This window comes from Gavia stellata, chromosome 7 (assembly GCF_030936135.1).
Source record: "Gavia stellata isolate bGavSte3 chromosome 7, bGavSte3.hap2, whole genome shotgun sequence".
Lineage (NCBI taxonomy): Eukaryota > Metazoa > Chordata > Aves > Gaviiformes > Gaviidae > Gavia > Gavia stellata.
Genome location: NC_082600.1, coordinates 38,464,899 through 38,480,773, shown reverse-complemented (window position 1 = coordinate 38,480,773; position 15,875 = coordinate 38,464,899). Strand labels below are relative to the sequence as shown.

The window sequence follows — 15,875 nt, the reverse complement described above, 5'->3', positions numbered from 1 at the left end:
TGCCTCAATAAGACATTACAGGCAAGATGAGCATGGTTGTGCGCACACAGACAAGTGCGGTGGAAAAGAGGGCAGGAGAAAGGGTAGATTAATCAACTAACTAATCATCCAGTCCTGCTGGCACAAAAATCGAATCTTCCCTTTAGCAATCTAAGGTATTTTGTCCTTTGGGTAGTGAGGGGAGCCAGTCAGCATGAGACACAAATGTTTTGAGGTTAATTTGCAGATAGTTGTAACTTACTTTCAAAAGGAAGAATAAAACATAGCAGGATAAATCTTAATGTCAAGTACACTCATGCAAAATGGCAACCATTTAATGGCAACATTCCTTTATTTAGCACTGAAGGTCATAACAAGAACTGAGGCCAAAAGTTGAAGGCAGGCAAAATCTGAAATACGGAACAAGTACTTAGCAGCAAGGTAGCTAAAACTTGAAAACACTGTCAAGGCAAACCAGGAACTCACATTTCTTGATGTCTTCAATTAAAAGTGAATGCCTTTCTAGAAGACATGATTCAGTGTCACATAAGTTATCAGGTACCTGAAAGAAACATGTATGATATATGGGAGGTCAGTTTGGATGAACTGCGGATTCCACCCATCTTTGAACCCTATGAAACTGAAAATAAATCATTACTCAAAAGCAAGTCCTAGCTCACTCGTATTATTTGCTTTATTTTTTCAGTGCTTCTGAGCTCTTTCAGTGAAGAGCAACATTAATCACTTGATTAAAGCATTCAGTGAAAAGTCCCAATAGACTCTCCAGTTGGCAACCAGCCACCATGTTCCCTGTCTTCTTTTGCAGCAGCATGCTCTTGGTAACAGAGGGCATTTACTTAGGTGAGATGAAATGAGGCTTACTTCCACAGACAGCCGAGCTAACAGTTGCTAATAGCTAGGCTCTGTTGCTAGCTTGTATTTATGCCCCAGAATGCTGCTGCTTCTAAAGCTAGACTCGGACGATCGCCCAGAGAATCCAGCTTAACAGTGACATCAGCTTATTCAGCCTATCTTCTTTTTGGATGTGTATGTGCATGGCTAAGTGGCATCTTCTAGTTCAGCTGACCTAACCCAGTATGTGCTACATTCAACTTCAATGAAACTACAACTAGGCAAGAACAGCCCAGAATCTGTTCTGACTGATACACCAGGAACAGAATTACCAGCTAATAATTTCCAATCCAAAACAGAAAATATATCACTGCTAATGAGAAAAATAATTTTGTGACTTGCACCCTTAATCAAGTAGATCTGGAGCTTTTTAACTCATTCTTTTTGACAGTATCACTTCATTCACTTTAACTAGTATATTGAATCAGGGAAGCAACAGCAAGTCCTTAAACAGAATACACAAGCAGACAGTAAAACTTCCAATATTTTGTGGTGCTTAGATCCAGGCTTCTGCCTCTCTGTTTAAGATCTCTACAAAATAGAGAGCTGCTGTCAGATTGGATTTTGCAATCACAATTCAGGTTCATCACAGAGTCACACTGTACAGCATGGCAGTACATTACATGACATTGTATTGCAATGCAAAGGCAACTGAGGCTTTTTTTGGGTTTGCATTCCACCCCCTCCACAGCACAGAGCATACCGAAGCAATGAAAGGAGGAGACTGAAGACTGACTTTCCTTGCTAAATCTCTGACTGGCCAATCTTGCTTTCCAATCATCAAATTTCATTTGTCTAGTCTGCAAGTGGAAATAAAAGAATGAGTGAATAACTGCATTCTTTTCATCCCTGAACACTTCAAGTTTATAAAAGCAAAGAAGTTTTCTCCATGGCACCCTCGGGCAGCCTGGAGCTCTCCTCTGACAATATAAGAGAAGCAGTTCTGCCTTCACTAGGGTCTCCTCCAAACACTTCTGTGCTTGCACTGAGGCCATGAGATGCAAAGATACCAGGGAAACAGAGCAGCGATTTACATTGACAAAGAGGATTTTGATACACTCCTCCAAATGAGGCAGCATTACCATCTTAATAGCCTTTTGCTCTCAGCCCTCTTCCTGAGGACGCTGGAGATTTTTGCGACTGGAGAACAGTTCCGCTTCCCATTTTAACTGCAACAATAGCAGAAGGGCTCCTTAAACTGCATCAAATAGCAGCCTGTGAAATCCCTAACTAGCCACACTGCCTCTCCTGCCGTTTTATTATCCTCTGGCCCACAGAACAAAAGCAGGGGGGAGCTCCTCCTCATTTTTAGCCTATGCCACACATCCTAATCCCTCAGAGGTGGCAATGGAAATTGCTTGTGGAACTGTTAAATCACACTTTCACTTTGTCTTTCATTCCCCATTCACCCTCACTAATCAAGGAGCTTCCAGCCACATTTTCCGATATCAATTTGTTTATGGCCTATTGGTTAATGGTCCCAGGATGGGACCCCCTGAGTAAGAAGAAAGAATCCTGGGCATTTCAGCCAGCTGCTGCTTCTCGCCAGTTCCCACACCCATCCACTTGTTCCCATCAGCCACCCTGAATGTGCTCACCTCCTGACACCAACTGAATTAAACAACAAAGCCTGAATGGGAAAGCTGCCTTTGCAATCAGGCTGCGGGACAGATTCCACTTGTTAGTGCTATACGATGTCCCTCAAGCAGCAATGCAGGGACACTGCCTCACTGGCTGACCCGTGGCCAGTTGCCTTACTGACATCTTACCTTGTGTCCAGCTTCCCTTTGGGAAGGAGCACCAGCTACAACTCTCATAAAAACTCTAACCTCTCTTGCATGAGGCAGTTTGGTGCCACTTTCTGCATCTTACCCAAAACAGCCATTTGCAGGTGATATGCTCATTTCTTCTTTCCACAGAAATAACGATTGCTGAAATGTGGGATGAGAGCATGCAATATTTACTTTGTACAACTCACTGAGATGGCTCGTGTGTAAGTGCTTACAAGTCTCTGTAAAATAGTCTGGGCACATTATCAGGTGAACCATGCCCTTGGTTACTACCCGTCCTGGAGAAAAATATCTAAAATGGAAACATAATGGTGTAGTCAGAAAGTAAGAAAAGGCTCACACAAAGAAGAGCTGCAAGCTTCCTTCCAAAATGCACAAAGAATGCCTGATATTGAGACAGCATTTACTTAGAGAAATCCAAACTAGTATCTCACCTGTTTTTAGAAAAATGGTGAGTGATGTTTTAAATGTGCACCCCAGAAACATATGGATACAGGGAAAAGAGCAATTGCCATACACCTAATACAGTGCCATCCTTCTATCAGAGTCCTGCTCCCTCATCATTACATGTTACCAGGCTCATTTGTTCTTCAAAGGTAGAGTTCAGTCCTTGAAAAGATATATTCCTGGCTCGCAGAAAAGAACTGAAACAAATAAAGATCCTCTCTGAACAAATGTTCCTGGTTTCTGAAATAGGAAATCTTTCTTTCTGAAAGTTTCACTACATTAGTGCCTGAGGACAGAGCAGGAAATTGTCTCCCTTTTTTTTTATAATGACCAGAAACATCTCTGCAACTCAAAAGATATTCGAGAGAGAAAAGCAGCTTGTCTTCTGCCCTATACTGAATCAGAACATGTCTAGACCAACTCGTGTAAGCCATCCCAGTTTAAAACAATAGAAATTGTTTCTAGTTCCCATAGAATCCTTTTTAAAATTACTGGTACCAAATAAAGCAGAGCAAATTCCCAAAATGCCATGTAAGAATGCATTGGGTATAGCATCCAAAGGCTTAGGAAAGACCGGATAGACCCCAACATTATCATTATGTAGAGATACCAAATGGAAGCAAAAATGCACCATAAAACATTTTTTGTTTCTTTTGTTTTCCTACATCATGTATCATCAGAGATGTAAGCATATTTAGTCATTAGTAAATGCAAATATGTTGTTGGTCTGGTACAGCTTGTTTAAAGGTGAGAAGGAAGAGAACTGTTCACATACCTTAAAATGTTCGTAGTGCTGTGTGAGATCAGTGATTCTCAATCACTGGAACCTGAGAAACAGCGATACTCACTTTTCTTAATGCCATGGCTGCATATCAGAGTGTATCCTCTGAACAAAACGTGACAGGCACTGACTAGTTTTATTTAGTCTGCTGAACTGATGCAGCAGTCAGGAGCCAGGCTGCATATCAACAGACAGCAACTCAACAAAATTGTTCTATGAATGTCTGTCAAAAGGTAAGGATATTAAAGGAAGATTTACTGGGATAAATGGGGAAAAAAAGGGAAGTGATGAACTTCCGTTTTTGCTGTGGTCTGAAAGTACGTGATTTAGGACACGGCCACAAGGAACCCTAGTTGCCTGCCATCATGGTAGTAATATCCAGCTTTTCAGTATCCACTACTTCATATCCTAGAGAATCTGAGGATTATTTAAGACCATGGGGCATTAGCATGAAAATGATCACAAAAATAGAGAACAGATCTTCATTTCCTGTATTTTTATTGATGTCAAGCCATTTGCTAAAGAAGAACCATTTATTAGAGCATGTTATTAATGATAAATGGGTATGTTTCTCCTGGAGAAATCTATCCCATAGGAGCAATGTTGCCAGAACCATTCAACCTTACCTTGAAGGAAAACAGGGAGCCTTGATTAATAATTACAAGGCCCATTCTTAGATCCATGGGAATATGAAACAACTAATTTAGTATAATCCAAGAGAAAACAGCGAACGCAGCAGAAGGCTGCCCTTGTCAACCAGACTGTTTAAACGCGTGGGTTTTTAACTAGGTATAAACAGCACCATTTTCAACAATAGTTGCTGTTACCTACATTCAGCCTGCTTAAAATACTAATTGCAAAGACAAAACAATCAATGCTCTGGTCTTACCTTGAAGAACCAAGCCTGATTTCTCAATGGTGTAGAAAAAAGCGGAGAATGGAGCAACAGGGGATTTAGCAACCAGGAGCTGCAAAACAAACAAGTAATATATAAGTACACATCTTTATAACATACTGATCAGAGCTCAAATCCATAGAATAATCTCATGGGATTTAACTTCCGCAAGTATTAAAGCATACTGCAGAAATAACAAGGTAGTTATTGATCTAGCCTTGTCACTTTTAAGTAGTTGAGGTCTCCTCATACACATGTATAGATCACACTGCAATTTTAAAAGGATTCACGGGTCCTAAAGAACCACCACCATGAAAGTAGCAAGTTCTGCTTGTCTTATTGGCATCCGGTTAAGCTTAATCATTCCTGCCGGTTCACGTAGTTGCACTCAGGTAGGAGACAATTTTGAGCAAAACTGCAACTGCCACTGCGTAACGCCATTTTAATCGCCATTAGCCGTTCCACAGATGCGCCCCTCGGCTTCTCCAAGAACTCCGCCCGCCGTCTTCCTCCTGCCCCTGGAAGCAGTATGGTCTACTCATGGGTGACCACTCCGGGGACGGTAACATTCCATTGCAATTATCTGGATATCCTCTTTTGCAAAAGGGGTAGTGACTGAGTCAAGCTTTATTCAAGGATCCTGTCCTCGGAGTTTCAAAATAGGAACTGGAATTCCCTCGGGGTGTATAACGCAATTGAATTTAGCTTGGCATTCGGGTGTGCTGGCCCTCCACGGTCAGGCCAGAAATATCCCAAGCTCTCTGGCTCCACTACAGAGCAACCGTCCTCTGTGGAAGACGAGCTGCAGCAGAGCTCTGGAGACAAAGAAATGGGCTTGTTGGCAGGGTAGGGGACGCGGGACCCGCAGCGGCAAATCACACAAATGTGCCAGGCTTTATAGCTTGGCTGTTTGATTCTTGCTCATTGCCGAGGACTGCTCCCTCACAGCTTGCCTCAAAATAACCCCCATTCTGTCACCTACATGAAAGTGCCATTTTAATGATAAATTTAGTAAGTTCTGCCTAGAGTGTGATCATCACAGACACTGATCTAATGGCCCCCAGGTGGGCCCTGCAGAAGACACTGACGGCAGGGGCTGAAGCGGAGAGCGTGCTGCTGCTCTGCCCCTGGCACAGAGCTGCTGAACGAAGCTGGAACACCTTTCTCCGCTCACCTCTTCAACAGCTAGAAAAGGCCATGAACTGGAAACCAGCCCTCCCGGCTGTGCCCTGGACCCGGGAAGAGCCTTCCCCACCTTCCTGGCCCCTGAGACATGGTTTGGGCAGGCGGCTCCCCCTCAGCCGGCGCTGATCCTCCGCAGGGGTCTGCTCCAAGCAGAGCAATATGGCAGAGACCGAGCTGTTTCTGCTCAGGACACAGAGCAGGCCTGCCGACTCCCTTTCCTTCAAGGCACTGATTTCATCTAACACACCTGTGAGGCCTGCCTAGCAGCGTGCTGTGGAACCATCACGCACCTCGGTGCCTAAATTTCCAGAGCCCTGTCAGATACTGCACCCTCTCAGCCCAAGACAGGCAACCCTCTGTCAGATACATCCAAATACAGATTTCTTAGAACTACAGACAGAAACAATCTTATTTTTAGAGGCGTGGGGCACCAACAGATCCTGCTGATTTCAAGTGGAGTAAAAAAACCCCATTATTTCCAAAGGTCATGCCCTAATTCTGCCAAACATTCACGCACTCGTAAGGGTCACTGCATATGAATTTCCATTGGTGGTGCCTAAAGATCAGCAGGAAAACAGTGAGCAGGTTTTATAAAAGCCAAGAGAGACTACAGAAAAACGAGGAAGTTCATGCTCAACAAAACTGCTCACATTTCACTAAAAAGTCAGACAGTATTGAATCACTTTGTAGATACACAGGACTGGGACATTTATTCCTAAGTGTAAGATGAACAATATCAAGCACCAGAAGTCTGAGCTCTGCGGTGTCCTTATGTAAACAGAGGATTTGGCAAAAAATTCTGCTGCAGAATCAAGGCTCGTGTGACTTTCCTGTAGCACGTTAAATGTTAAGGGTGTCTGTAGAGTAGGTAGGTTTCATTTGCATTTGTGTGTAGTCTGCAGACAGGACCATGCTTAGATGTCTCCCAACTCTTTCTCATCTGATTCTGATACAGGCTGAAGAAACAAAATCCTCCTATCTGGTTCTTCAAACATAACCATTATTACCCACAGCTAGCTAACATTTTTATGGTTTTCAGAATTTAAACCAAACGCAGTCTCCCTTCTTCTTCAGACAGTAAAAAATAAAGGCAGGCACATAAGGACCGCAAATACAGCCGGAGAACATCAGACCAGTCCAAATGTCAGTGTTTTCCTTTCAGTCATATGAAGCTGGCAAAACCACCGCAGGATGCGATACAACCTCTGTGAACGACTCCAAGTAGGAAAACCACTGTCGTAGCACTTTCCCCTCTTCCATGTTAATTACCGTTCTCTCTGGAATGAACTTCTGGAGAAAGGAGGGGCATGTCACACCCCACCTCTGTGACGCACCTTGACAAAACCCGAATTCCCTTGCCCGTCGTTATCCCAAGAGCCAGGGCTTCCCACTGACGCGGCAGGAGGGGGACTCTGCCAGGAGGAAAGCAGAGTGCCTCCTGGTGCTTCACCACTCCCTCCGCTCTGAGAACATGAGGCAGAGGACGGGGTGGAAAAACTGCAAACGCTCAGCCACAGAGTCTCCCACAACAGCTGGATGTTTAATCGTAAAGGCCCAAAGCGAAACAGTTACAAATCTGATGTCTAAGGTCAAATTTTTGGCATTCTGTGCAGTACTGTGCACATAAATACTAACCTATATATGCATGTGCACTAGGCGCAGTTGTACGTGCAATTGGATAGACATCCAAACAACCCTATGTACATTCTGTTACTGCATTTTTATGCAGTTACAATATGTGTATAACTAAGTATAGCAATGAAAAAATATAATAAATCACATCCTTTCAGCAGCACATCACAGGGCCCCTCTGAAAGGCTGCTGCTGCACAGTTACATCTAAGGCTCAGAATTAGCTTCCTTTTTAGTGAAACGGGAACAGCTCATAATATTCAAAGGTACTGCTTTATGTCGAATGTTTGCTTACAGAGAAAAATAACACTTAAAGTGTGACTGCATATTTCACAACCGGAGAGAGTACACAGAATTCTTTTTTATAACACCAAACTCTACATTGAAAAAAAGTAAGTATGTATTTAGATTTGTGTTTCAACCAAAGAGAAAAAACTGTAAATGTCACTGCAAACCATCCTCTGGATGGAATAGCCAACACAGAGTAGGTTCGTATGCATACACAAGGACCTTACAAAACATAGAAGAAAATACAGATCAAGAAAAGAAAATGATGTTTTGGAGGCCAAGAAGTGGAAGTATAAATCAAGGATTACAAAAATCAAGGAATCAAAGACGAAATCCAGGCCTCACCAGAAATTTTTTCCTATTGACACTTCAGTGCAGCCAGAGTTGCACCAAAAGGAGTACACATTTTGAGATGAGTAAACAGTATTGGTAAATAATAGTCTAAAGAAGTTAACAGGCATTCAGATTACAAAAATGATTTTTTAAATGGTGAAAATAATAGAAAATAGACATACAAAAATGATCCGTGATACTTTTGGAATGCTATCCGTGAGCTATCCATGAGCTTCTGGAATGGAATATAAAATCCAGATGCAGTTATTCTTACGCTGCTGTCCTACTGAAGTGCGAATGATAGAGATGGATGAGAGAAGTAAGTTTTGCAAAGTTCTAACTTTACAAAATGGTCAAACCTTAGTTTCCTTTCTTTCCTTTCTAGCATCACATTTCTCTGTCAGGAGGTTTGTAATAATTATTTATTATTTGACAACAAAGTAGAATAAACATTAAACAACTGAAAAATTATTTCTGCCATGAGGCACATTAAGAACACAAAGGTACTATGGAAGAGGAAATATATCACCTTGATGAAAAGTGAATAGAAACTGGATAGATGCCATTACATTAGATAAAGGAAGATAAATGGGAGACAGGCAGAGCAGTTGAGAAACAAAAGGCTTAGAGAGAATTGATGATGACAGCAGAAAAACTGTACATTAAAGTTTGTTTTTTAATTAGGGAAAGCATTTTTATTAATACAGTTTTTTGTTTATAAGCTTTATGGAAGAGATGAATCACAGAAATTGATTCCAGAAGCCCAGCAGAAAATACTAATTATTGGGACAACGTCCCCTGTCAATAGCAAAGAAAGGGATGAATTGGAAAATGTATTGGATGGACTTTCAAAGATAGTCTGATAACCAGAAATCAAGTGACTGTCGTGCCAAAAAAAAGTAAAGAAGATGAAGGAGACAGAGTCTTATATCAAATTAGTTATCAAAATGCCAGGATGATAAACTACCAAGTACTGAAATAAGATGATGATTTTGACTGAACTATGAGGTCTCACATGGTAAAAAAAATATTCTTTCATAATGGAAAACTAATGATTTTAACAAAAGTAATGGACTAAGATATTTCAATGAAATATTTGAGAAAATCAGCTGTATTATCATTTAATACATAACTTCTGTTTAGACTGGAAAGACATCCAGTTTCTTCCCCATTTTTTTACTGAGACTGTTATAAGAAATTGGTTCTTAGCAATGAGTGAGGAACATGAATGAAACCATTTGAAGCTTCTTTTAAAGTATGTCAGCTTCTTCTTACCAGTGAATAGATTCTTCTGTTTTTATTTTGTTCTGTGTTATTTTTTTCCTTAGATTTCTTTTTCTGCTAGATTTACCTTATCTCATCTTTTGCCTGACAAAATACTTATACGTGCACTAAGGGCCGAATGAATAACAAAACCACATTTACAGCCAATACATATTTTGGAATTCAGATCTGCTGAGGAATTGCTGAATACGTGAGATCTGTGAAAGGAGACTGGCTCTCACTACACTCGCTGCCCTTACTGAAACAACGCTGGCTTGCTGGGATTTTTTGCCAATTCGTATTGTTGTCCTTTTGTAGTAAACAATCGTTGCTAATGGTGCATTTCAGAAGAGCTCTTCAGTTACACCATGTTAGCTCGGAAGAGCGTAGCTGAGAATTGAGAAGGAAACCTACACATCGACAGTGTCATTCAACAGGGAAAAGACTATCTCTCAAGGTTCAGTTAGACTCACGTACTAATAAAATCAGTACTAAGCTAAACAAATCTTTCCCCTAATTGTGCCAAATGTCTGGGCGGACAATCTTCATGCCAGAATTTCCCTTCGTATTGTAGATTAGAAGGGTTGTTTTTTCAGCTGCAACAGAGCCCAGGAAAAAGCCAGTAAGGAAAACAACAAAGTTGACTTTGCATCAGATATCCCAGCAGACCTCATAACTGTTTTTTCTGCCCTCCCTTCTGGTTCTTCTTGGGCTCTATGTGCAGGAATTTGATATATTCTAGAAACAAAAGCAGCAGTCCTTATTCTGCAGATCATTTACTTTTGAGCAGGAGCTGTGACCCAGTTCCCAGGGCCAGCTCTCATTCCCAGTCCCACAGGTCACGCTGCCTCCAGCCCACCAAAAAGGTGCCCAAGGAGAGAACCAAGAGTTCCCTAACAGGCACTAACGCCACAGTGGCATCAAGGCTTCACACAGCAGTATACCAGTGGTTCCCTGCTCCCTTCTCATATAAAAGTATCTTTCAGGGCAATGGGATGGCTTTTCACAAGGTAGGAGAAAAAATGGTTGTGTTTTCTGCCAAGCCTCACTGAACACTAGTGCTCGTTAGACCTTGGAGCTCTCTGAGGCTTCAGCCTCACAATGGGTTCTGATTTACCTTGGGAGATAACTGCTCCTCATTGCAGAAACAAAAAGTGACCCTAATACGTTTCTAGTGTTCTGGTGAAAAAAATGTAGTTTAGGTATCCTGCAATCATTTAGTAAGCTCACAGGACATAAACAATTTACTGATCTCCCGCCACAAATGATTCTTAGGATAACAACATTTGGCTTGTATATGGTACTTAATCTGTAGATTTTAAAAAGGCTTTACAAGAGTGGGGAAAAAATATCCCCATTATGCATTTGGGTAGATTGAAGTTCAGAAATTACAGTCCAGTTGTTTGAAAAGATTTCCATTACATTAGGTATGTATGTAATATACAATCTTCCTAAAGATTGTATACCTGATATCAGTACCAAAATCTGAGTAAGATGTTATCAAATCACATTGCCTTCACAAGCAAATCACTGCAGAGTTTGTTTGACTTTATCAGGGACTTGTGTTTTCTTACGGAAATGATTATCCCCTGCTTTGCATCTTCCTCCAAATCCCCTTGCAACGAAAAGCTCTCTATGCACAGATTTTCCCCTTTCAAGCAGAAGCAAGCTCAGCCACCCCAGCAGTACTGTCTGCATTGGTATGCTCATTGTCAGTAGAAAAGGCTACAGGCTGGGCAGGCTGTGCAACGATTGGGAATAAAGAGGAAAAACGGATAGGTTGAGAGAAAGAGATATATGCAGTCAACCTTCAGCCTTCCTCATCATCTAGACCCCACACATATATTCTCCCTGGTAAAAACAAACTTGGTGGATTAGCACAGGGAAAGCTTAAGATGTCTTGAGCACTAGAGAGTAAACAATGAGAGATGGGGCTACAAACATGCCCCAGTACTGGGAGTAGATGTGGAGTCCCTACCACTTTCGTACATGTGAAAAAAGATTTAAAAAATCACAGTTTGAATTAAAATGATTTCTTAGGAAACTATCATTTCACTTGTGCCATGCACACACTTGTGCCATGCACAGCACCTGACAGATATGGTTCCCTGAAGTCCAGTTGTTTGAAAAGATTTTCATCAAGGCCAGGTTAATGGGCCACAACTCAATAAAACTCTTTATAGAGCAATTTAAATGGATTGTATCTCTCCTTCCCCCACAAGAAAATCCTGTCCAGAGGAAACTGTTTAGGAATGAGTTTCCTTTCTAGTACTTTATAGAAAAGCAACAATGGCAGCTAGAGACACTTTATGAGAGGCATTCCATAAATCCAAACCAATTAGTGCAGAAAAGTAGGCAAGCAGAGTTTGTGTGTACATCCTAAAAATGTCCATTAGCACACATCTGGAAACAACAGCAAAATGAACAGACTCTAAAGGCAGCTGACCATCCTGCTGTTGTCTCACCCCGCAAAATGCAGCAGCACATATGGTTACTTTCTTTTAGTGCAATGCATACAAATTCCATATATTAAAAAACAGTGCTAAGACTGCAAAGCCATGAAGTCCCTGTCTCTCATCTTAAGAAAAAGTGAGGGAGTGAGAAATGCAGATGCATTTAAGACAGTTTTGCAGGGGAAACAGCAACAGTGGACACTGATTTGAGTAAGAAAATTAATGAAGGGAAAGCCTTCAAAAGCCCAAGGGAAAACATGAGATGGATTCAGCATAGGATAAAGAATTCAAAGAAATCTCAATCCTGAAATATGAGCATGACACTTATGTTAACAAATGTAAACTAGTATCAAAGAGATCAAACCCTCTCAGCCAAATTCTGACATTACCTTTGATTTTAAGAGTCAGTGCTAGTGGGAAGCAGAGATTCTGAAACATTTAAAACAAATCTCTGGAAATCATGAACCTATGCAATATTAGCGAAATTTCAGATAAAAACCTTCTTGCCTGTTTGGTTTATCCTAGCAGTAACTTTTAGGGTAAGGTCCTATGTTCTTTTGGGTAAGCCTAGGCAGGTCACTCACCTTTCCTCACTGTGCTCCACTCTGACCTCAGAAGCGGTTAATTAATATTAATTGATTTTACATCTCTGTATTTCTTATGTGAAATTATTTAGGCTGCTTACATCTCTAAGCTCTGACTTCCATTTATGCTAAGCATATGTTCCTAATTTAACTACCAATAATTTTATTATTTGTGCTACAGATTCATCTTAAAGAAGTACCAGGAATTCTTTACATGACCTTAAAGATGGGAGATGGTGGTCTTGCCCACAGTGACACAGAAATCTGTGATAACTTGAGAATAAAAGTAAGGAATAGGGCTGCTGATTACTTATCCGGTGTCAAGACTAGAAGTGCAAGTGAGATAAAAGCATTTTATACTACTTTTGACTTGCCTTTTCTGAATCAGCCATTTCATCCCAGGCAGGCCTTGTATGGTGTTTTTCTGGCTGTACCCTTTATTATCATAAGAGGCCATAGCAGTAATCAGCGACTGCACTAGCTTTGTGCAACCACAAATTCTTCCCCAAGCAGAGGCCAACTGAGTTGCTCAGGTAGCAGTGAGGTGGACAGATGGTTGAAAAGCTGACCTAAGACAACATGCGAGGAAGCTGAGAGAAGCTGAGGTTCTGCTTTGCAACACCAGACACAACAGGACATTCAGGAGGCAGTACCAGTGTCTGAGCTCCAAACTCTCTCTGTCTTAATGATGGCAGTAGATACTCTCAATGGCTATGGACAAACCAGGACTTTTTACAACAGAGAAAAAAAGCTCTCAGAGCAGTTTGTTAGTGCAGTTCTTCCTATAGTAATGAATAACAGTCACAGGCAATGACTCCAATAAAAATAAACCATCACTGCACGCACATGTGGCTAGGCTTACTCCCAGAGGAGACATTCAATACTTGCAAAGGAAAGAAATGGAAGGAAAACAAACAAAAGGAGGAGATAGAAATTAAAACCAAGAATCTTTTAAGAATAGAGGAGAATCAGGGGAGGGGACAAGTCCAGGAAAGAAGACACTCTCCAAATCTCAAGCCCTGCTATACCTGGCTGGCTACAGATCTTGCTTCTAAAGAGCGATTCATATATAAAGGACTTTTTCATAGTGCATAATGCCAGAACCTGGGAATCAGGATTCATGAGTTTTCTTCCTAACTTTGCCACCATTTATTGTGCGATTATATAAAAATCATGTAGCATTCTTTCGCTTCAGTCCAAAATCAGGCATGGAGATAAGACATCTGTAGCAACATCACTGTATTAATTTTCTGCCAGGTAGGCACAGCTCCAGAGATACCCTGCTTTTCCCTACCCAGAGGGTACAGTGGAAGGATCAGTAAGCAACAGCTCTGCTATCTGTTTTCTCAAATATTCAGTGGGGTCAATTCCTTCCCCTCTCATAAAACCAGAACAAAGGCACGTGTTTTGGCTGTGCCTACCCAGGCAGTTGCTAGCAACAGATGACCAGTCCTTGCAAATTGTTCCAGTCCTTGCGGTGTGCCAAACATTGGATTTCAACTGAGACAGCTCAGCATGTAATAGTACTGCCATTCGGACATGGTTTTAGCTTCAGGCACTATAATGAGTAGCTCTGAATATCCTTGGACTGAGTAAACATAACTTAAATGGAAGGAAACCATCAAAACTTCAAATGACTATCAAAGACAATCACAGACAACAAAAGCAAAACTTTTCAAGGTGAACTGTCCTGATGTGCTCCAGAGCAACAGCTGTCCTGAATGCAATAGGCCAAATCTAACATAATGGTTCTTTTCTCAGCTGTCCTCTCCCAGACTGCGAGCAAACCCCTGAACCCTCTAACCCAGAGTGCCTTTTCCTGCCTGATGTACTTAACAATAACTTCAGTGGCAGGGAACTGCACTGCCCAGGCAAACATTGGGTGATTTCAAGTTTTAATTGGAAGAGAAAATGCAATCCCTGATGTTTATCCAAATTGTGTCTGAACTACAACAACCTGGCCAGGGAACTGCACAAAAACAGGCTGCCTCCAGTATACTTCCACTTAAGCCAGACTTCTGCTCCAAGTTCCCCAGTGTGAAATATGGGGTGTGCAGGGCCAGTCGGCTTCCTTCTGTTCATGTAACACCAGACCCTGTGAAATTCCTCTTCCCAGAAGCGCTTTCTGTCTCCTTGCTGCGTGCCTTAGTCTCTGCTTTGTAAACTGAATTTTGTCGTCTTTTCTATTTCTGAGTCTCCCCTAATTTTCCCAGTGGAGAGTCCTCTAGAGGCCAGGAAACTTCACAAGAGCTTGGCCATGATGATTTCCTATGCTATAATACTTTTGAGGCCCAAAGCCCTGGTAATTGTCCAATGTGAAGGGTAATTCGGGAGAAAATGCTTGTAGCTTTTAGTAAGCAGGAAAGCGTCCAGCCAGCCAGCATGTCCTGGTTACCGCAATGAAACAGTACCGAGAAAAGGGATCTGGGGATGGTGCTGTGGCTGGATAAAGTAGTTGCGTAGCATAAACACAGCCTCCTAGGGGAATTCTCCTATGTGGCAGCTTGTGGTCACTCATCAGACTTATGGCGCACTGGTACTGAGAAGAACAGAAAATAAAGTTTATGTAGCTTTTCAGAGCCTTCCATACTGTTCCGTTTGATTTTGGTTCTGGAAATAAGAAAAAGGCTGAAGGATACAATTCTTATTTACGACACATATTGGAACACTGCCTTATCCTTGGGATCATGCGTCCTGAATTGGGAAGGACTCCTAAGGGAGTACCAGTACAATAGCACCAGAGCAGTTCTTCTCAGAATACACGGCTGCTTCCACCCAGCCTGCCAGACTGACCTCGAAGAGACGGGACCAGCGGGGAGGACAGCACGGAAGCCCAGCAGCTGCCCACTTTCTCCTCCATACAACCACATGCTCATACAGAGATGCTGCTGGCTCCTCTGCCCATGTGTCTGGAGAGGCAGAGATCCAAACAGCTTCCAGCCCTCATCACTGCACAGAGTCAAGCAGCTCGGTGTAATTCACCAGCATAACATAAAGAATATACATTCTTAAATATGTAATTAGCATATGCATTGCCATCATGATTTATTACTTTTATTATTCTTCAGATCTCTACGAACCTTCTTTATCATTGTTTTAGCAACATATTTATCTTCTACAAATAAAAAAGTATTTGCTGCAAATTCAACCCCGATGCCTGTTTCTCATGAGTCTCAAATCTTTATTTAGGCAATACTTATTCCTTCTTTCACTTTCTTTTGGCTTTCTAAATGATGAGAAAGCTCAACATTATTGTTTATAAATTGAAAGAAAATTAATCCATTGTAAAAGAGCTTCACAAGTGTGCTGTCCCCATCCTGCATTCATTAGTTTT

At 41.6% G+C, this 15,875-nt stretch overlaps 1 protein-coding gene across 2 annotated transcripts in view; it reads right to left on the bottom strand.

The window, feature by feature from the left end:
• Window positions 1–15,875, bottom strand: part of RAD51B (RAD51 paralog B) — a 402,585-nt gene that overhangs the window by 126,714 nt on the left and 259,996 nt on the right. For both annotated transcript variants that reach the window (XM_059819771.1, XM_059819770.1), the window contains exon 9: window positions 4,799–4,877. In XM_059819771.1, coding sequence (XP_059675754.1) covers window positions 4,799–4,877 — 79 coding nt within the window. The remainder of the gene's footprint in view (window positions 1–4,798; window positions 4,878–15,875) is intronic.